We start from the raw sequence: 22,714 nt of genomic DNA, 5'->3' as shown, positions 1-22,714 counted from the left end.
GCTATTAAAAGTAAAAATGTAATATCTTCTGTGTCCAGTATAGTAATTACTCAATAATTCCATATCTGAAAATCCATCCCATAAAAATACATGTACCAATACAACAGGACATACATGCATGGCGCTCACTGCAGTTCTACTTTTAGAGGGCAAGTGCACAACACACCCACGTGTGGAACACACATAGCTAGAGTGGGACAAGGCTCTGTCAGGTGAGCTGCAGGGATCCCCACAAGCTGTTGCTGAGAGCAAAAAGCAAGAGGCAGGAAAGGAAAATTCTGAATCTGTAAAATAAATAATGACAAAGTGCATGTTTCTATGTGTATATGTGCAGACACATATGGGCCTATATGAGATTGTATAATAAGTCACAAGGAAAATATGGATATGCAAGCTCTAGGCTGCTATCATGGGCTACCAAGAGCACTGGGATTGAGGGTGGAGGGCTGAGGTATGTGGGTATGAGAGAAGTGTCTACAATAAAAACAACATACAAAATGTGATCCCATTTATGTGAATGTGTGTGTGCATAAAGAGATAAATTAGAGGATGGTTACCAAAATGTTAAAGATGGCCATAGCGGGGATATGGAGTTTTGAGTGACTATTTACTTTGTTATTTACATTTTTATCTATTGTTTGAATTCTTTAGAAATATCATGTTATTTGTATAATTTTAAAAAGCCATTTTAAGTAAAGCAAACCAGAATAAATATATATCTTAAAAGTTAAAGACAAAAGAAAATTGGAGGAAAATAATTCAACATTTTATAAAGGGTTAATCTTTATTATATAAAGAGCTTTTCCATACCAATAGGAAAAAATAAATGCCCTCCAGAGAAATGGGCAAATGATGTGAACAGGCAATTCAAAGAAGAATAATTGTTTCATGTAGTCAACCTCAACAAATATGTAAAGAAATGGAAATTGAAAAAATGAGTCAGGAAAGTAATCAAAATGAAAACTCCTTGTGTTGGCAAGGATTAGGGGACCAAACATTTCACACACTATGTGGTGGGAATGTTATTTTTGGTGGAGAGGCTAACTTGGCAACATGAAGCCTTAAAAAAATATATATACTGTAACGCAGAAACTCTATCTCTAGGAATTTACGCTATAGAAATCAACAGAAAAAAAGTACCAAAAATGCTTATGGTGTTGGTTCTGGTATTGCTATTGAAATTGGTATGGTATTGCTATGATAAAGTACAAGTATGTTTATGGTATCTCTATAAAATAATTAAAACTGCAAACAATCTAAATGGCCATCATTAGGGGTAGCCATTAAATGAAATACAATGCAGCTGTTAAAATGATGACACACACTTCCAGTTAAAGGTCATGGCTGAATGCACATGTTATGTTTACATCTCATCTTTCCAAAAGTTCAACTGAAATAATGGAAAAATAAGTAGATAAAATTAGAACTTCACTGAGAACCTGGGAGGAGTGCTACTCACAAACCAGACCCTTCAAAAACTTCTGGAAGAGAATAAAACACAAGAGATTTACTGAAAATGTAATGGAAAAAGAAACTTGTAACTCCATAAAAGCAAAAGCAAGGACCTCCACGAAAAGTTTCTCAGCAGAATTCCTAAATAACTCCTAGATAAGAAGCATCAACTAAGAGAAAACTACAGCAGTTGTGGTTGGTTGAGAAATTAGCCCAAGGGTAACGTGGCAGCAGTGCCTGCATTCAGGGGAGATGGCACTGGTATTCACATGGATATTGGTGCTGGTATTGGCATTCGCATTAGTATTGCTATTACTACTACTCTTCCCTAGATAAAGACCCCAGAAGAGCCCCCTAAAGTGCAAGGCCAGAGACAGCTGGCAGCCAGAGACAGCTGGCAGCCCGAGAGCTGACTGACCAAGAGTGGGTGTTCATGCACCCAAGAGACCATACGATCAGCGCAAACTCCCCCCATTCCAGCCTCTCTTCCTCTTCCTCTTCCTCACACAGTCACCCGAGTGTGTCCCTCTGCCTGCACGCACTCGGTACACCATCTATGCAAATGCCTGGATGAAGGCCTGACCATTAATGGAGGGAACCCACAGGACAGACACATGTTATGGAGGGAAGGGAAAGATGACTAACATTTGCTCATTCTGTAAATCTCCACATACTTGTATTTCTTTACCATTAATATATATTCATATTTATATGTATTAGTGTATACTTAAATAATTCACATATTTAATTCACATATTTAAATTTAAATTTAGATTCAAATCAATATTTATTAATATAGAACGATATCAAGAGATGTTAAAATAGAAAAGCATAATGTAAAATAGCATGGCTTTATCTTTGTAGAAAAAAAGATTTTTTTTTTTTTTTTGAAACAGAGTCTTGCTCTGTCACCCAGGCTGGAGAGCAGTGGCACGATCTCGGCTCACTGCAAGCTCCGCTTCCCGGGTTCATGCCATTCTCCTGCCTCAGCCTCCTGAGTAGCTGAGACTACAGGCACACGCCACCACGCCTGGCTAATTTTTGTATTTTTAGTAAAGACAGGGTTTCACCATATTGGCCAGGCTGGTCTCCAACTCCTGACCTCATGATCTACTGCTTTGGCCTCCCAAAGTGCTGGGATTACAGGCATGAGCCACTGCACCCGGCCTAAAAAATTGTATTTTATAAATATATGTGCTTAGCAAGAAGTGTGGAAAGATAGACACCACAGTTCTGCATGGTGCATAACAAGTGACTTTTTATTATTTTTATTTCTTTTCTGTATCTAAGGAATTTTCTGTAATGAGAAATTAATCATGAGTCTTTTTTAGTTCAAAATACAGAGCCATTTAGAAAGTTAATTGCTTTAAGTGTGATGGAAGCTGCATCATAAGTTCAAGGGAATTTACGGCTTTTTTTTTTTTCTCATCAGAGACACAGTTTCAACAACCACCAAAAAATGAAGCTGTCCATCATAGCATCAGCTATTTCAACACATTTCTGGAAATCAGAAGCCACCTGTGTGGCACAAATCTGAAAAGGAAGATGGGGTAGGGGTGCCCTTTTTGCTCTCACACTGGAGTGCGTGGTTTCTGGGTGTGAAGCCCCCGCCCTGCTAACTCAGCACTTCACAAGAAGAGAACCCACCTGCCTTGTTCTCCTGCTATGTTCTCAGAATAAACAGAATAAAACACAGCATATCAGTACGAAGCCCCCTCTTGGAAACAGAAAGTACACAGGCAAACACATGTGGAGACAAAACTTCAATAGCAAGGCAGGAAAACGGCGTTTAACAAAGACAGTTGTTTACACGACTTACAGGATGCTTGGCTGAAAGTCTTCCAGTCACAGTTCCAGTCTGATTCCATGTAGAGGAAATGGAGCCCTGTATTAGTTAAAAAGAATCAGTGTAAACTCTGGCAATGCTATGTGAAGTCAAGGATGTGGCGGAGCCTCCACCCACAACACACAACACTCACTGGTCCTCCAGAAGCCAACAAACTGCTGGCCCTAAACTTCCAACCCTGAAATGTCCTTGGGGTTACAAAATTCCTGACGTGTGATTAGGGAAGGGTGAGGAAGGAGGCTCCCCCAACCCATGTAGGAACTGCAACAAGACTTTATGTCACTCACAAATCCTGTGCATGGGGAGAGTAAGAGCTGTTGGGATGTGGGGAACTTGGCATGGGCTCAAGATAGGACTGTGCATCACAGACAGGTTCTGTCACTTGCTGTGTGAACTTGACCGAGTCACAGAACATCTCTCGACTGCAGTCTCCTCAGGTCTGAACTAAAACGGTAACATCTTCCTCAAATGAATCCAGAACAGAGATGCAATTGTGGATGTGAAAGGTGGTCAGCTAGAGCTTCCTCATAAACAGAGGGTTTCAAGGCATAATGTCAACCTATGCTGCAAGGGGACCTAAATGATACCAATATTATGGTTCATAGTTTCAAGAATATTAGATTATTTTGGCTGGGTGCAGTGGCTCACACCTGTAATCCCAGCACTTTGGGAGGCCGAGGCAGGTGGATCACGAGCTCAGAGTCTGAGACCAGCCTGGCCATCATAGTGAAATCCCGTCTCTACTAAAAATACCAAAAATTAGCTGGGCGTGGTGGCAGGCACCTGTAATCCCAGCTACTTGGGAGGCTGAGGCAGAAGAATCGCTTGGAGCTGGGAGGCGGAGGTTGCAGTAAACTGAGATTGCGCCACTGCACTCCAGCCCAGCGACAGTGCAAAAGTCTGTCTCAAAAAAAAAAAAAAAAAAAAAAAAAAAGAGAATATTAGATTATTTCATCATTTACTAAAATTACAAAGGTTCTATATGTATCTGAACTCACACAAAAACCACAATCCTAATCACAGTATCTTTCTGTAAAGCTTGTTACCTTTTTCATACAAGCTAATAATCCATCTACAAAGGTTGACTTGATCTTGTGAACCTAAGGTAGAAAGACAAAAATAATCATTTTCTTTAAGTCGTAAGTCTTTTTTGGGCGGGGGAAGGAGTCTCGTTCCATTGCCCAGGCTGGAGTGCAGTGGCATGATCTCAGCTCACTGAAACCTCTGCCTCCTGGGTTCAAGCGATTCTCTTGCCTCAGTCTGAGTAGCTGGGATTACAGGCGTGTGCCACCATGCTCAGTTAAGTTTTACATTTTTTAGTAGAGATGGGGTTTCACCATGTTGGCCAGGCTGGTCTTGAACCCCTGACCTCAGGTGATCCACCTACCTCAGTCTCCCAAAGTGTTGGGATTACAGGCGTGAGCCACCACACCCGGCCGGTTTAAGTCTTTAAACAGGAATGGTGTGAATGGTGTTTCACAGAGTGCTGGGTACACGCTGCTACTATCACCTCAGATGACTCCGGGAGGCCCTGGAATGACCTTAGGTGGCACCAGGATTAAATAACACTGACCCACAGAGAAAGATGTCATTCCACTCTTTAAAAATAGATCTACTAATTCTAGAATAATTCTAGATTTACAGGACATTTGCAAAGATAAACAGATAAACAAATACTCTGACACAGTGTCTCCTGTGGCTGCCCCTTTACATCGCTGCAGGGAGAAAGGGCCAGGCTGGAGCCAATGTGCTCCCTCACAGCTGCCAGGCCCTCAGGATACAGCAGGCCACAGGCTCAGTGAATACTAGGACCTATGCTGTGGGCAGTGGCAAAAGCTATAAACGTGGTTCACAACCAAAAGAGAACTTTGGAAGGAAATGGCAGGTGTGTGAACAGAGAAAGGGAATCACCAGGGGAGGGAAGGGGGCCACTCATGAAATCTCTGGCAAATGTAAATGCAGGACGACACAACACTGCTATGGTATGGTCTTGGCAGACCTAGAAGCCAGGGAGGGGTTATGGGGGGCTTCGAGACTAGGTACTGCTGGGCGTCTCCTGCACAGCGACGACACAGCCGTGGCATGCCACCTACTTCCTTCTGATTCCTCACTGTCTTCTTCCATTTTGACTCCTGGGGTTCGCGAGTGGGGCTGATTGCAGACTTGGGTAAAATCACATTAGGGTGCAATGAACAGTGCCAGTACAAGGTTAACCTGACAAAACCCTATTCCCCCGAGAACACTGGGAGGGCTACTTCAGCCATTATGGATTTCTGTTGGCGACACAGGGCTGCATGGTTCCCCTTCATCACCTTTTACGTACAAAAAAATTAACTTACCTGCCTGTATTCCAAAATTATCTTGGGTAATGGATGAAGGTCTCGCAGAGCATTTAACTAAACATGAAAATAAACATTGCCAGTGTAATTCTTTCATGTTAACATTTTAAACACTTATTTTCATCTGGAGAAAGTCTTTGTAATAAATGGTCTAATTGAGCATATTTTCCAAAATAAAGATACATAATAAACTCAAGTTTATCAGGTGTCTTAATCCTAACCTCTTACAAAACTATTCTGATGTCTACATGGGCACTAAAAACATCTCAGATAAGCTTGGAAATAAGATTCCCCTTGAGATTTAAATGAGCGAAATCTAAATCCAGGGTAGGTAAAATACCGTGTCAGTGTCTACAAACGTATAACTCACTAACTGCATAATTTCAGGGAGGGAGTAATGGATTATGAGTTTAAAGATTAGCTTTAAAAATCAAAATATAACATACCTATAGGAAAGTGCAAGAGAGTAAGAAAAGTTTGTTAATTATCACAAAGTGAGCACAGTTGTTAACCACCACCCACAGCAAGCAACGATACATTCCAATTTCCCCAGTAGGTATTGGCTCCTTCCCCAGAGCTAACCACCACCTGGACTTCTACCACAGGCTACCTGTTTCCTGTCCTTGGTCCAATATTATTTTTTTTAGGATTCATCAATATATGAAGCACAATTTCATTTATTTGCACTGCTGTGTAGTATTCAAGTGCATGAATGTAGAATATGATCCATTCCACCTTTGATGGATATGTGTTTTTTTTCTACCTTAGGGCTATTATGAATAATGCTGGTACAGAGATTTTAGTTAATGTATGTCCACAGTTCTGTGGAATACATACATTAAGAAGTGTGAAACTGCTGCGTCAACATTAGCAGAGATACTGCCAGTTCTCCAAAGTAAACGTACCTGCTTATACCCCTTTCAGCAAAACATAAAAGTTCAAGCTGATCCACATTTTTGCCAATGCATGTTATCACTGGTGTTAATTTTAGCTGTTCTGGTAAATGAGAAGTGATCTTTCATTATACTTTTAGTCTGTATTTCCCGTGACTAACGCTGTTGGACACTATTCATATATTTGACTAATTGTATATCTTCTTTCATTAAGCCCTTGTTCGTGTCTTTTGCTCACTTAAAAAATTGGTGTGTCTTTTTCTCCTTGAGTTGTAGAAATTTGTTATTCTGGACAGTTTTTTTGTCAGTTATATATTTATGGGAAATATCTTTTCTCCTTCTGTGGCTAGCTTTTTTATTCATTTTTTTTTTAACTTTTAATTTTTTTTACATAAGGTCTCACTCTGTTGCCCAGGCTGGAGTGTAGTGGTGCAATCATAACTCACTACAACCTTAAACCCCTGGGTTCAAGTGATCCTCCCCTACCTCAGCCTCCCGAGTAGCTGGACTACAGGTGCACACGACCACGTCTGGCTAATTTTTTAAATTTTTGGCAGAGATGAGGTTTCGCCATGTTGCCCAGGCTGGTCTTAAACTCCTGGCTTCAAGTGATCCTCCTGACTCAGCCTCCCAAGGTGTTGGTATTACAAGCATGAGCCACAGTACCTGGCTTTTTCACTGTTTAATGGTGTCTTTTCGTAATTAGAGATTTTTAATTTGATTGTTGTCCCGTTTATCAAGCTTTCCCTTTATGGTTGATGCCTTTGCTGTCCTACTTATGAATGTTTACCTACCTCAAGGTCTTAAAGATATCCTCTTGTTATATCTTCTCCAATCTTTACTATTTTGCTTTTGATATTTAGATACATAATTCACTTGGAATTTATGTTTATGTGCTGCATGAAATGGGGGCCAAGAAGCACTGGCCCTTTATGTAACAAGCCCTCCTTACTTAATGCTTTGCAGTGATGCCCTATGAGACACACTCTCTCTCCCTCTCTTTCTTTTTGAGACAGGGTCTTGCTCTGTCACCCAGGCTGGAGTGCAGTGGTACCATCTTGGCTCACAGCAACCTCTACCTCCGGGGCTCAAGCTATCCTCCTGCCTCAGCCTCCAGAGTAACTGGGACTACAGGTGCACGCCACCATGCCCAGCTAATTTTTGTGTTTTTTGTAGGGATGAGGTTTTGCCATGTTGCCCAGGCTGGTCTTGAACTCCTGGACTCAAGCAATCCTCCTGCCTTGGCCTCCCAAAGTGCTGGAATTACAGGCATGAACCACCATGCCCGGCCCAATTTTATTTTTTTTTACCTTTAAGTTCTGTTGGACTTGATGTTTGTGGATTTTCTATCTTGGTCCATTGGCCTATTTACTGACCCTCGAGTCAACACCAAATGGTATTGCCTAATTAATTCCTAGTAATTCCTATTGCTTTATAATTAGTCTTGATATTCAATAGACTATGTCCTTAAATAGTGCTTCCCCTCCTCCCCCCAGATTATTTTGGTTCTTTTTAGTTTTTAGCATTTCCATATAAATCTGAGAATCAACTTTTCAATTCCTACCAAAAAAACTCCTGCCAGGATTTTAATTAAAATTGTTTAGAATCTATAAATCAACTTGCGGGAGAACTGATTATATGATTTTGATGTAATAGTGTAAACCACTAAATCATAGTGCTCTCTGAATAAAGACTGAGAACACAAGAGCTGTGACCATAAAACATTAACAGTGGGAGGTACCTTGCCTCAGTATAATCCGGAATTGCAGTTTTTGTAGAAAAGCTATCCCCAGGGGGGTGAAAGTGCATGAAAATATTTAGCCAAGAAAACAGCTTAAGATCATCTAACTCGGCCGGGCGCGGTGGCTCACGCCTGTAATCCCAGCACTTTGGGAGGCCGAGGCGGGCGGATCACAAGGTCAGGAGATCGAGACCATGGTGAAACCCCGTCTCTACTAAAAATAGAAAAAACTAGCCGGGCGCAGTGGCGGGCGCCTGTAGTCCCAGCTACTCGGGAGGCTGAGGCAGGAGAACGGCGTGAACCCGGGAGGCGGAGCTTGCAGTGAGCTGAGATTGCGCCATTGCACTCCAGCCTGGGCGACAGAGCGAGACTCCGTCTCAAAAAAAAAAAAAAAAAAAAAAAAGATCATCTAACTCTCCTTATCTTGATACCTTACTCACAAACTAACTTTCTAACCAATAGTCTCCCAGTATATCTTGACTTGAGCAGCCTGAGAACACCAAAAAGAAGTAGTGTTTGATCGCACAAACCGTGTATAAAGCACTGAGTGTTGGCTGAGGGCCAGAGGCGGAGCGCCATCCGCCGCCATGGCTCTGTGGGCTCACCCGCACACTCTGTGCTGGCTGCAGACACCACATTCTCCTGACCTCCCTTCTCACTCGTTTCCCGCTGGTGCTTCTCTCTCTGACCTTTAAAATACCAGTTTCTCGGAGTTTAACTCTGTGGTAATCTATACCGGCTGCGTACCGCAATCAACAGGGAGCTTCAAAAGTAGGCCCATGACTAGGCTCCGCCACCCAATTCTGACTCAGGGGATCAACTGTGGGCCTGGGCATCCGTGTTTTCCAAATCTCCACACAGGGAAGAGGAACATTGTCCCAGGGCGACTTTAGTAAAAATCAGCTGGCAGCTTCCAGATGTGGATTCCCAGCATGAGCCCCGTCCCACAGGCCCACTGCTGTTTTGTGACATGGCACATCAATGTCTCACATACACTTCTGTCCTAACATATCCAAGGCTGAACACTTGCCCTTGCCCTCCATAAACAGTTCCTGTTCCAGTTTTCCCTGAGTAGTGGCTGTATCTATTCCACTTGCTGACTTCTGTTCACACTCACATGAATTTATCAGAAGGTCCTTTCTGTTCTAAATATCCTCTAAAAATCCATCTGTTTTGCTCCATTTTCATTGCCATGACCTAGACTGCAGTGACAGCCTACTAATGAGTATCCCCCATTCTCCAACCAGCTAAAAGAGTAATCTTGGCTGGGCATGGTGGCTCACGCATGTAATCCCAGCACTTTGGGAGGCAGAGGCGGGCGGATCACCTGAGGTCAGGAGATCAGCCTGACCAACATGGAGCAACATGGAGAAACTCTGTCTCTACTAAAAATACAAAATTAGCCGGGCATGGTGGCACGCACCTGTAGTCCCAGCTACCTAGGAGGCTGAGGCATGAGAATCACTTGAACCCAGGAGGCAGAGGTTGCCATGAGTCAATATCACGCCATTGCCCTCCAGCCTGGGCAACAAGAGCAAAACTCTGTCTCAAAAAAAAAAAAACAGGCTAGGCGTGGTGGCTCACACCTGTAATCCCAGCACTTTGGGAGGCCAAGGTGGGCGGATTACCTGAGGTCAGGAGTTCGAGACCACCCTGGCCAACATGGTGAAATCCCATCTCTATTAAAAATACAAAAATTAGCCAGGAATGGGGGCACACGCCTGCAATCCCAGCTACTCAGGAGGCTGAGGCAGGAGAATTGCTTGAGCCCGGGAGGCAGAGATTGTAGTGAGCTGAGATTGTGCCACTGCACTCCAGCCTGGCCGACAGAGCAAGACTCTGTCTCAAAAAAAAAAAAGTGATCTTATAAAAACATATCCAACACCTATTAGAATGGTGAAAATCCAGAACACCAACACCACCAAGTGCTGGCAAGGATTTGGAGCAACAGGAACTCTCATTCATTGTTGGTGGGAATGCAAAATGGTGCAGCTACCCTGGAAGACAGTTTGACGGTTTCTTACAAAACTAAACGTACTCTTATCATTTCATCCAGCAATCGTACTCTTTGGTGTTTGCCCAGATAAGCTGAAAATTTATGTCCACATAAAAACCTACACGCAGATAATTATCTCTGCTTTATTCATAATTAACAAAACTTGGAAACAACCAAAATGTTCTTCGTAGGTAAATGGAAAATAAACTGTGATACATCCATGCAATGGAATATTATTCACTGCTAAAAAGAAATGAACTATCAGGCTATGAAAAGACATGGAAGAAACTTAAGTACCTACCACTAAGTGAAATAAGTCAATTCAAAAAGGTTACACACTGTGATTCCAATTTTGTAACATTCTGGGAAAGGCAAAACTGTGGAAACAGTAAAAAGCATAGTGGCTGTCAGGGGCTGGCGGGAGGAAAGGAGGAATAGGCAGAGCACCGGATTTTTAGGGCAGTGGCACTGCTCTGTATGATGCTGTAATGGTAGATGTATGTCATTATACATTTGTCTAAACCCACAGAATGTCTAACACCAAGAGTGAACCCTACACACAAGAGCAGTCCAAGAGTATACTGTGTAACTACGGACTTTGGGTGATAACGATGTGTCAGTGTGGGTTCACTGACTGTTAACAATGATACCATTCTGTCGAGGATGTTGATAGAGGGGGAGCTTGTGCATGTGTGAGAACAGGGAGTACAGAACAGGGAGTATAGGAACTCTTTGTACTTTCTGCTCAATTTTACTGTGAACCTAAAACTAAAAAATAGTCTTTTTTTTTTTTTTTTTGAGACCGTGTCTTACTCTGTTGCACAGACTGGACAGCAGTGGTATAATCACTGCTCAGCACAGCCTTGAACTACTGGGCTCAAGTGATCCTGCCACCTCAGCCTCATGAGTAGCTGGGACTACCAGCATGCACCACCACACCTGGCTAATTTTTAAATGTTTTGTATAGACATGTTCTCATTATGTTGTCCAGGCTGGTCTTAACTCCTGGCCTCAAACAATCCTCCTGCCTCGGCCTCCCAAAGTGCTGGGATTACAGGCGTGAGCCACCGTACCTGGCCATTAAAGTCTATTTTTAAAAAATCTAGATCATAGTTGCTCCCTTACTTAAACAATTCCAAGGCTATCCATTTTTCTAAAAATCTACATTCCTCCCTATGGCCTGCAAAGCACAGCAGAATTGGGTCCTTGTTCACCCTCAACCCCATCCCTCCCATTCTTCTCAGTCACAAGGCTCCAGCCTCAGCCCCTGAGCAGCCTGAGCCTTTTCCCATTGCAAGGCCTTGTTCTTATTCTTTGCATAGGCACTTCCTCATCTTCAAGCTTCAGCTTACACATAATTCCTTAGGGTTTTCTCTGGACCACTCAGTCTGGAGTGTGTCGCTCTCCCTGTTATTACCTTAATGGCTCTTATCCTGCTGGATGGTTCTTGTAATATCTAATTTTAGGTGTCAACTTGACTGGGTTATGAGATAACCAGACAGCTGGTAAAGCATTATTTTCTATGTGAGTGTTTCCAGAGGAGGCTGGCATGTGAGTTGGTGGACTGAACAGGGAAGATCTGCATTGATGCGGGCAGGGAGTATCCAATCAACTAAGGGCCCAATTAGAATAAAAAACAGAGGAAAGGTGGATTCACTCACTCTGCTGGCATCTGGGACACGCTTCTCCTATCTTTGGACATCAGAACTCTAGACTCTCCAGTGTTTGGACTCTAGTATACACACTGGCGACACTCCAGGCTCTTGGGCCTTCAGCCTTGGACTGAGTTACACCATCAACTTCCCTGTCCCAAGGCTTTCGGGCTTGGACTGAGCTACACTATCAGCTTTCCTGGGTCTCCAGCTTGCAGACAGCCTATCGTGGGACTTCACAGCACCCCCAACTGCATGAACCAATGTCCCTAACAAATCCCTTCTCATATACCTATTATCTGTATCTACATCTGCATATGTCCTACTGGCTCTGTTTCTCTAGAGAACCCTGCTATAGTTCCTCACTGGAATAGATATTCCATGATGATAAAGACCTTTTCCCCACTAAACCGTCAACAGTGTCTAACGCAGAGCCAGGGCCACAAGAGTGTTTGCTGACTAAAACAGAAAGGGCATCTGTCCTGCTCATGGCTGTATCCCACATACTGGATGCCCAGCAATGGGGTCAGTGCACACACATGACCTGGAGACTCCATCACTTCAGTTAGTCAAGGGGTCTCAAAAGCAACTCCTGGAAATGATGAGTGACTGGTCCAGGAATCCTGACCCCAAAGCTGGACCACCTTCCCAGAGTTTGAACTCCCTCTGATGTTCTGAGAACATGTGACTTCATTGCAGAGAAAAAAAAAAAACCATCAAAGCTTCCTTCAGTTCGTTAGGGAGGGACCCTTGTTCCCCACTCGTCACATGCCTACTGAGGGGAGGGAATTCCCACTACACCCCAGCAGGAGTGAGCAGACTAGCTAGGCACCACAGGACTCTAAACTACACTGTACAGGTACAAGGGTACGTGTGTTCTTCAGCCCATGTGGAGCATCTGAGAACCCTGAGGTGAGTGTCAAAGAACTGACATTGCATAGATCGTGTTCTCTTACCACACTTCATTTAATTCAGAAATCAAGGATGGGCACGGTGGCTCATGCCTGTAATCCCAGTACTCTGGGAGGCCAAGGTGGGCAGCTCACCTGAGGTCAGGAGTTTGAGACCAGCCTGGCCAACATGGTGAAACCCCGTCTCTACTGAAAATACAAAAATTAGCCAGGTGTGGTGGCAGGTGCATGTAGTCCCAGCTATTCAGGAGACTGAAGCAGAAGAATTGCTTGAACCTGGAAGGGGGAGGTTGCAGTGAGCTGAGATCACACCACTGCACTCCAGCCTGGGTGACAAGAGCGAGACTCTGTCTCAAAAAAAAAAAAAAAAAATTAGAAATCAATAACAAAAACTATCTGGGAATCCCCCACACATTTGGAAATGTTAAGACACACTTCCAAACAACTCGATGGTGAAAGAATTATAAAGAAAATACGTAGAGTTAAACAATGAGAAAAAAATGGCACATCTCAAAACTTGAAGGGTTCATTAGTGACTTCCTGAGCATCCACTATGCCCCAGGCATTGTACTAAGCACTGGGAACATCCCAGCAACAAAAAAAAGTCGTGCACTCTTAGGGTTACATCTAGTTGGGGGAGCTGAGCAGCAGTAAATCTGTGTGTGACACAGGGGATACCATCAGCTGGTTTCCCCGACATCAAACATGGATTCGTGGAGGAAAAGGGCAGGCTGGGGACAGGCGCTGGGGTGAGAGGAGCCGCAACGCTCACCAAGGCCTCTGGGAAGGGGGGCAGGGAGGATGGAGAGAAGTCATGAGAAGAAATCTGAATCTTGAATTTGTCCATGTACCTGGCATAAGCCAATCTTTTCATATGCATGAATGAACAACTTGACTTACTTAGTTAAATAAGAGTGAGGCTAATATGACTTATGCTCATCATGTCTTTATGGGAGAAAAATGAGCTCCTCGTGAAAACTGCTGCCTTAACACGAGAGCATATCAGCACCACAAGAGAGTGATGCCTCCTTTCTTGCATTGCTGGTTGTCTGGAAAGGGAAGGGAGCTGCAAAGGGAAGGGCGACAGTGCCAGCTGGTGCCAGGACAGAGGTGAGCTCAGGTGCGAGTGCGGGATGAGCGGCTTGCCCAGGCAGCGCCCCCTGCTGGAGCTCTGGGGCACGCTACTCATGTCCACTGTGTGGTGTTGAGACCCAAGCCTTAGTCTCTGCAGCAAGACAGATGCTGCTTCCAGGAACCACCTGCTGACCCAGCACTCCATGAACACACCACAGATGCTGAGTTCAACACCAGGGGCTGGTTTGGTTCTGGGGACAAACTGAAGTCTTTGATCTGCACAACCTACATTCTAATGGAAAAAGCAAACACACACCTAAGATAAACTTTAGGTAGTGGTGAGTTGGTGAGTTGTGTGCAGAAAATAACTCAAGGTGAAGAAACAGCTGTGACTGGGGACCTTACTGTAGTCTGGGTGACCAGAGGTCTCCTGAATGCAATGTATAAGCTGACAATCAGAAGCAAGTGGGAAAAATTTGTGGCACGAGTCTGGGGACAGAGGAGGAGCTGGTGCACAGAGCTGCAGGCAGCTCAGCAAGTGCTGGAGTGTGGAGAGAGAGGAGGTGCTGGGCCAGCAAGGCACAGCCAGAGCACAGGCCTGGGGATATGCTCTGCAGCTCGGATTTGATGGTAAGTGCAATAGAAGCTACTGGAAGTCCTAGGGCAGTAACGTGACTTTTCCAGTGCTTTTAAAGGATCACTCTGCCTGGGTGTGAGGGATGAGCAGCAGGGGCAAGAGTGGTTGGAGGGATCTAAGTGAGAAAGGTCTATGGTGGAGATGGGGAATGGGGAAAAGGAGGCACGCTCAGGACCTATTTTGTGGGTAAAGACTGTGACACTCGCTGTGGGGGAGGTGGAAGGAAAGTCAAGGATGACTCACAGGATTTTTCTCGGAATGGCCAAGGCTAACTGGTCTTTTGAGAGCTTTTATGTCAGGCAAAGTCCTAAGTGCTGTTTCACACAGACACATGGACACACATGCACGTGCACTGAATTCTCACAAGATTCTAGTAGGGAAAGTACTATCATTGTCTTTCTTTTATAGATCAGGAAACTGAGGCACAAGTAATGTTTTCATGTTGTCCAAACCATGCCGGCCAGTGATGGCTCACCCCACTGCCCCTGTTCTTACTCACTACTCTGCACTGGCTCCCAAGGACCTGGAAGGAAGATGGGCCCTTCACTAAGGTGGAGAAGGCTTGAAGAAGAAGATTCGGAAAGGCACAGTTCCGAGTCCCTCCAGTGGAGCATCCTCTGCAGGAGTCCATTATTCACCCAGTAACTGCCCATTAAACCAGCAAAGGCCAAGTGCAGGTACAGTCAGCGAGCTCAGGCTCCATGAGGGGCTGTACTCTAAGACACCCTCACAGGGCGAAGACCGGAGGTATGTGGTACTGGAGAGGGAACAGGACCAGAGGAGACATCTTACAAGGAAACTCCTTTGCTACAAGTCAAATGCTGGACAGAGCACAGAAAGCACAAACTGGAGCCTCAAAAGCTGGTTCTCACCACAATAACCAATATTCATAATAACATTAATTCACTTATTTACTGACCTCCACTCTGGGTCTTTTCAGTAAAAGTACTCACTGGCTTCTGAATATCGACGTATACTCTCCCACTCCAACACAACACAATCTCACTACTCCTTGTCTTCAAAATATTGATTCCCCTCAAGAGAGGGGTAGGTAAAATTCTCTAAAATAAATCTAGGGAAAGGAGAGGACTGATGACCTGTTTCTAGTTCCTCTTGGGGACACGAAGCAAAGATGTTTTGACTGGATTGTCAAGAAGTTGGTTTTAAGAACAAAACTCCACCAAATTATGCTTTTCAGAAAGTCAAGCCAATTAACTGCTTCTGCAAAAGTGCACTTTCTGACTCTCTCTTCTTGGTCCGTAGCGAGAAAAGCAACCTCGGTATGGGGAGCCCCTCTTCTGCAGAAACTCCTGCCAGCATGAGGGGACGGCCTGAGAGTCTCGGGTGAGTCTAAAGGTCAGCACACAGGTGGTGCAGACATGCTGTCATTCTGAAAAGAAAAGGATAACTCTGAAACCTTACCACTGCTTCTGATGTGGACGGGTATTTCTGTAGCCCTGTTCTGGGGAGACTGTTCCTTCGACTCAGCAGGTGCAGCTTTAACTTGCCAAAGAGGATCTTCAACAAAGCAATTTACACATGGTAAGGGAATCTCACATTTGAAAGAAACAGAACATTACTATAGCAGAGCCCATGCCGCCAGCCAGAGAATACACACCCAAACAGACGTTACAACATGCTTAAATTCTCACTTAGTACTTTTCTTTGATTTAAAGGCTTTGAAGTAATAAATCTCAGTGTGTTCATTACTTGTGAGAGACCATGATAAACTTACTTTTCGGATAGTTGACATAAAATATTTATAAATTCAAAATAAATCTCCCTTTAACTCCTGAATAAGAAATACACTTTATGAAAGAGCCAAAATTCAGCTTTACCTCTCGAAGCTGGTTACTGCTCATTATAAGAAACTGTTCTCCTGCAACAAAATGAGCTTCTTGCTCCAATTCCTTGAGACGAGCCTGAAAATATGATACACACAATTAATCTCATTCATAGCTTTCACAATTTAAGATTATTTTTTGTTCATCAAACAATTCTCAACAGCGAGATGGGCATGGTGGCTTACACCTGTAATACCAGCCCTTTGGGAGGCTGAGGCGGGAGGATCACTTGAGCCCAGGAGTTTGAGACCAGCCTGGGCAACACAGTGTGGCCCCATCACTAAAAAAAAATTAGCTGAGCACGGTGGTGCACACCTGTAGTCCTAGCTACTTGGGAGGCTGAGGTGGGAGGACTGTATGAACCCGAGAGTTCAAGGTTGCAGTTGGTTATAACTGCCACTGCACTCCAACCTGTGTGACAGTGAGACCCGGTCTCAACAAACAAACACATACACACAAAATTCCCAAAGAAAGCTCTTAAGAGAGTAATAAATAACCTATAATTTATCAAAATAAGCATAAAAATACATATTTTGGCCAGGCGCGGTGGCTCACACCTGTGATCCCAGCACTTTGGGAGGCCGAGGCAGGTGGGTGTCTTGAGCCCAGGAGTTTGAGACCAGCCTGGGCAACATAGTGAAACCTCATCTCTACAAAAAAATAAAAATAAAAATAAAAATAAAAATAAACGTATTTTGCCTCATGGTGAAATACCTAGGCTCATAGAAGCATCCTCCCCCAAAGGTAAGAAAACAAACTTAAAGAAGCAAAAATAATGGGAAGGGAAGAATCAATTCTCCAGCAATATTAAGACTAAAAAAGGGATCCAACATCATATAGAACAAGACAGAGGTAGAAAGTATAGGAAACAGGCTTGTATCAAGAATACATTAGGATATCCTATACATCAGTAAGAAAAAATATAAAAATGGGTAAAAGACTTGAGCAAATCCTTTACAAAAAGAAATTCCTAAAAGCTAATGATGCTTATGAAAAGCTAATCAATCCCACTAGTGTGAAATGTGACATACAAAATGACATCACTCTGGTCCAGAGCTCTAGAGTAGAGTCAGGGAGCCATTCTAAAGACCACCTGCATGACCTGAAACGCAGAAAAACAAAGCCAAAAAGACAGGGACTTGCCTTGAACCTCTGAACTGGGCCAAACTGCAATGACCACAACATCCTGGAAAACAGCTGGATTTTGCCAGTGCTGCAACTCCTGAAGTGACAACCAATGAGCTCAACGGACTCGTGCACTGAGCCAGCCACCTCCACCAACGATCATTCTTTCACAACAACTGTGTATTCACCCTTAGCTTCCTCTGAAAAACCTCGACTCCCCTTCCTCTCTTTGGAACACAATTTGACCTTTAGCTGAATGTGGCCCCTAAATTGCAATTCCTAAGACCCCAATAAATGCCTTGTTTTACTGCTTTTCAGTCTGGTTTTTTGCCTTTTCTTGGTTGACAGTAAATGGTGTCAGAAGTAGGACACAAAGCAACTCTCCTCTGCATTCTGGCACTGCCACAGATTTGAGCATGATACTTGCAGGAACCCCTTGTGCCCTATCACCTCCCTGAAGGCCTGGGACCCTGGTGGAGAATCCTCGGGTTTCCCTGAACACCCCACCTCAGTTGAAGTTCAGACCTTTACTGGGCGTCTGTCCTTTGCTGCTGGCTGTTGACAGAGGGACTTTTCCCTTTTTGGTGAGTACTCATGATGACTTCTGCTTCTAAAGTACAGGTGCTGAGTCACCCTCTTCTGGAATTTCTGCTGATTTTCTGTACAAAAATTACGGTCCTTTATCTTATAAATTTATTTATTGAACCAACATCACTGAAAGTGATTTGGAATTACAATGGCCAATCTGGGCATCTTTGATCTCCCAAAATTTGTTTTCCTCCACAGAAAATTAGAAGGGCTAAAAGGAAAGATTACACAGCCTGAGTGGAACAGCCACTTTACTTTGGTATCTTGAGGCATCTAAAAGAATCCAGGGAACTAAACTAATGTTCCTAAGAGATAACAATGCCCAATTAGCTCAAAGACTCTCTAAACTAGGAAAAAAAAAACAAAAACAAAAACCCAGAAGCATCTTCTACCCCGACCCCTCCCATCCATTGTCACGCTCTGTACTCTCTTCTTATATAGTAAAAACTTATTCTAAACCTGGAAAATTACCTCCTGGGTTTTCCATGAAGAGGCGGCTTATTGGATTGGGTAGCTACTGGAATAAGTATACCACTGGAAATTCTAATCATCAGTAGCCAGACAGTGGATCTTTAAATTAGAAAAACTCCCATAAAATATTTTTGATATCTCTCATTCTAAACAGTTGTTTTATTTGTACTTATGGGACGATCAATTTTTTTAAGAAAGACACATAATAGGCTGGGTGTCGTGGGTCACACCTGTAATCCCAGGACTTTAGGAGGCCAAGTCGGGAGGATCACTTGAGCCCAGGTGTTCAAGACCAGGATGGGCAACATACTCATCTTAAAAAAAAAAAAAATTAGCCAGGTAGGCATGGTGGCATGTACCTGTAATCCCAGCTACTCGGGAGGTTGAGGCAAGAGGATGGCTTGAGCCCAGGAGTCTGAGGCTGCAGTGAGCTATGATTGCAGCATTGCATGCCAGCCTGGTTGACAGAGCAAGGCCCCATCTCTAAAAACAAAAATAAGGCTGGGGGCGGTGACTCGCACCTATAAACCCAGCACTTTGGGATGCCGAGGCGGGTGAATCACTTGAGGTTAGGAGTTCAAGACCAGCCTAGCCAACATGGTGAAACCCTATCTCTACTAAAAAGACAAAATTAACGGGCATGGTGGTGGGCAACTGTAATACCAGCTATTTGGGAGGCTGAGGCAGGAGAATTGTTTTCAATTGGGAGGCGGGGGTTGCAGTGAGCCAGGATCATGCCACTGCACTCCAGCCTGGGCGGACAGAGTGAGACTCTGTCTCAAAAATTAAAAAAAAAAAAAAAAAAAAAAGGCCATGCGAAGTGGCTCACGCCTGTAATCCCAACACTTTGGGAGGCTAAGGTGGGTGGATCACTTAAGGTCAGCAGTTCAAGACCGGCCCAACCAACATGGTGAAACCCTGATTCTACTAAAAATACAAAATTAGCCAAGCATGGTGGCGCATGCCTGTAATCCCAGCTACTTGGGAGGCTGAGGCAGGAGAACTGCTTGAACCTGGGAGGTGGAGGTTGCAGTGAGCCAAGATTGCGCCACTGTACTTCAGCCTGGGAGATAAGAGTGACACTCTGTCTCAAAAAATAAATAAATACATAAAATAAAATAAAATAAATAAATTTAAAAAGACACATAATAGTGTCATGGCTAGCCTCAGAAATTCTCTTGATGAAATTAAACAACAAAAATCTGGCCTGAACAACATTAATATCCTTTGTACATTCAAACTGCCTGTTTTGGATTCCCTGCGGAATTTACCAAAAAAAAAAAAAAAAAAGAAGACACTCTACTCTGTGGTCTCATGGAGATGTAAGTCCTTTAATTCAGGAGAAGAACCACTAATTTAAAAACTGGTTTAATATGTGTGTGATTCTTGACTTTGGGGGGGTTCTTCTATTTTTCTCATGGATCCCCAAGAATCATGAGCAGGTTCAAGTCTAACATACAGGCACCTCAACTGACTGTTCTCTGGACTCCAAAACTTTTTCTTTTTTTTTTTTTTTTTGAGATGGAGTTTTGCTCTTGTTGCCCACGCTGGAGTGCAATGGCACGATCTCGGCTCACCGCAACCTCTGCCTCCTGGGTTCAAGCGATTCTCCTGCCTCAGCCTCCTGAGCAGCTAGGATTACAGGCATGCGCCACCACGCCTGGCTAATTTTGTATTTTTAGTAGAGATAGGGTTTCACCATGTTGGTCAGGCTGGTCTCAAACTCCTGACTTCAGATAATCCACCCACCTCGGCCTCCCAAAGTGCTGGGATTACAGGCGGGAGCCACCGCACCTGGCCTCCAAGAAAATCTTTTCAAAGAATGTTCCCAACATTAACCTTTGCTTTTCTTCCATTTGTGAAGCTGTCCGCAATGCCATCTTCTGAAATAAGACACAACTATTGGCCGGGCGCGGTGGCTCAAGCCTGTAATCCCAGCACTTTGGGAGGCCGAGACGGGTGGATCACGAGGTCAGGAGATCGAGACCATCCTGGCTAACATGGTGAAACCCCGTCTCTACTAAAAAATATAAAAAAAAAACTAGCCGGACGAGGTTGCGGGCGCCTGTAGTCCCAGCTACTCGGGAGGCTGAGGCAGGAGAATGGCGTGAACCCGGGAGGCGGAGCTTGCAGCAGTGAGCTGAGATCCGGCCACTGCACTCCAGCCTGGGCGACAGCCTGGGCGTCTCAAAAAAAAAAAAAAAAAAAAAAAAAAGACACAACTATTCAATTGAACTGACCAGTTCCCAGAAATGGGAGAGTGGTTTAATAGGACCTTTTGCCCCTCAGGTAAATCAATTTTTCTCTACACATCCATCAATGCAGCTGTTACTGTGTGAAGCCTCCATGGGAGCTTCAGAAAAGGGAATGTTGAGGTGCAGAAGATGATCCCCCAAATATGGTGATTTGGCATGCTGAATGCTTTTGAGAACTGAAAGGCTCCAGGAATACGTCTTAGAATCTAGATCCTTCTAATCTTGTCTTCTTCCCACTCCAAGAGCAGGGAGGAACTGTCTCTGGAATTTTCTTATCTGGCTAAGAAAGCTTCTTACCAAAAGAAATACAATTGTCTTCTATGCGGTTCCTGAAATCTCATTATCTATTTCAGAAAAGAAGACTGAGGAATGACATTTAGACATGTTAATAAAATGTGTGGCTCTCCTGATATACAGCTAATCACCATATAATAATGCAGGCCTCCTTATTAAAACGGCTCTCTTGTTACTCAAGTTCACTCATCTCTGAAGCCATATTGCACGCTGACTTTCAACAACCCCCCTCTGTGAGATAAGACACTCTAAACAGGCAGTTCAAGTTCTGGGGAAAAGAGATAACAAATCTGTGGCTGACCAACCAATAACTGATCAGTGATGCTTCCACATGTCAGATTTTGAGCAAAAGTGGGGAATGTGACATGCAACATGCAAAATGGTATCATTCTGGTCCAAGGCTCTAAAATGAAGGCAGGAGGCCATTCTAAGGACTACCTATATGACCTACAACCCTTCAAAACAAAACAAAACAAAAAAAACAAACAAACAAGGACTTGCCTTGAACCTCTGAACTGGGCCAAACTGCAATGACTACAACATCCTGGAAAACAGCTGGACTTTGCCAGTGCTGCAACTCCTGAAGTGACAACCAATGAGCTCAACGGACTCGTGCACTGAGCCAGCCACCTCCACCAACGATCATTCTTTCACAACAACTGTGTATTCACCCTTAGCTTCCTCTGAAAAACCTCGACTCCCCTTCCTCTCTTGAGAACGCATATTGGCCTTTAGCTGAACCTGTGTCTCCTGAATTACAATTTCTAAGACCCCAATAACACCTTGTCTAACTGCTTTGCAGTCTGGTCTTTCACCTTTTCTTGGTTGACAGTAGTAATCAGGAAAATAGAAACAAAACTCATAATGAGATATCATTATAGCCTCACTAAAATGGCCACAATGTAAATGTAGCCAGGGGAAGTGAGGATGTGCAAGAACGGGATCCTGTATGCATTCTCATGGGTGAGACTCTGGGAAGCCATTGGGCATTACTGAATAAAACTAAGTAACAGATTCCCTGTGTCCCAGCACACTAGTCACCTCATAGCCCTCAGAAAGCTGTGCCCACGGGCACAGGGAATGCACTCAGCGGTACAGCGTGGTTTGTAATGACAGCCACTTGGAAACAACCACACACCTATTGGCAGTGGGACAGAGACACCAAGGGCAGCACAGTCCACAACAGAAAATTCCACAGCACTGCATGACACACAGAAATACAGGTGGAGCTGAGATGTAGAAGGCTGGGTGAAAGGCTACATGTAAATCACTGTTTACTTACAGTTCAAAAGCAAAGCTAAACGACATTGTTTAGGCTTTGAAGCGAGAAAGCTAGAAAGAAGAGCAACAATGAAAAGGCTACAAAAGTCAGGGCTAAGTTACTTTTGGCAGCAGGAAAGGGGTTCCCATAGGGAAAGCACACAGGGCTCTGGAAATTCTATGCTTTGAGCCAGGTGATGGTTATATTGGGGTTTCCTTAAACATTTTATTTTAAAGATGCTCCTGGCATGTGGTTTATTTAGACTTTCAAAAATATTTGTGCAGATGTATGCGGCATATGAGAGAATGCATTACGTGTCTATAATGTGTGGTGGT

At 43.9% G+C, this 22,714-nt stretch overlaps 1 protein-coding gene across 1 annotated transcript in view; it reads right to left on the bottom strand.

The window, feature by feature from the left end:
* Positions 1–22,714, bottom strand: part of POLN (DNA polymerase nu) — a 155,386-nt gene that overhangs the window by 73,923 nt on the left and 58,749 nt on the right. Inside the window, exons 11-15 of the mRNA XM_008018117.3 lie at positions 16,380–16,463; positions 15,964–16,059; positions 5,638–5,694; positions 4,345–4,398; positions 3,272–3,337 (exon numbers count right to left, since the gene is read on the bottom strand). Of these exons, the coding sequence (XP_008016308.2) occupies positions 3,272–3,337; positions 4,345–4,398; positions 5,638–5,694; positions 15,964–16,059; positions 16,380–16,463 (357 nt within the window). The remainder of the gene's footprint in view (positions 1–3,271; positions 3,338–4,344; positions 4,399–5,637; positions 5,695–15,963; positions 16,060–16,379; positions 16,464–22,714) is intronic.

Source organism: Chlorocebus sabaeus, chromosome 27 (genome assembly GCF_047675955.1).
Source record: "Chlorocebus sabaeus isolate Y175 chromosome 27, mChlSab1.0.hap1, whole genome shotgun sequence".
Taxonomy (NCBI): Eukaryota; Metazoa; Chordata; class Mammalia; order Primates; family Cercopithecidae; genus Chlorocebus; species Chlorocebus sabaeus.
Note: the sequence above shows the minus strand (reverse complement) of the source record. Positions and strands in the feature narration are given on the sequence as shown.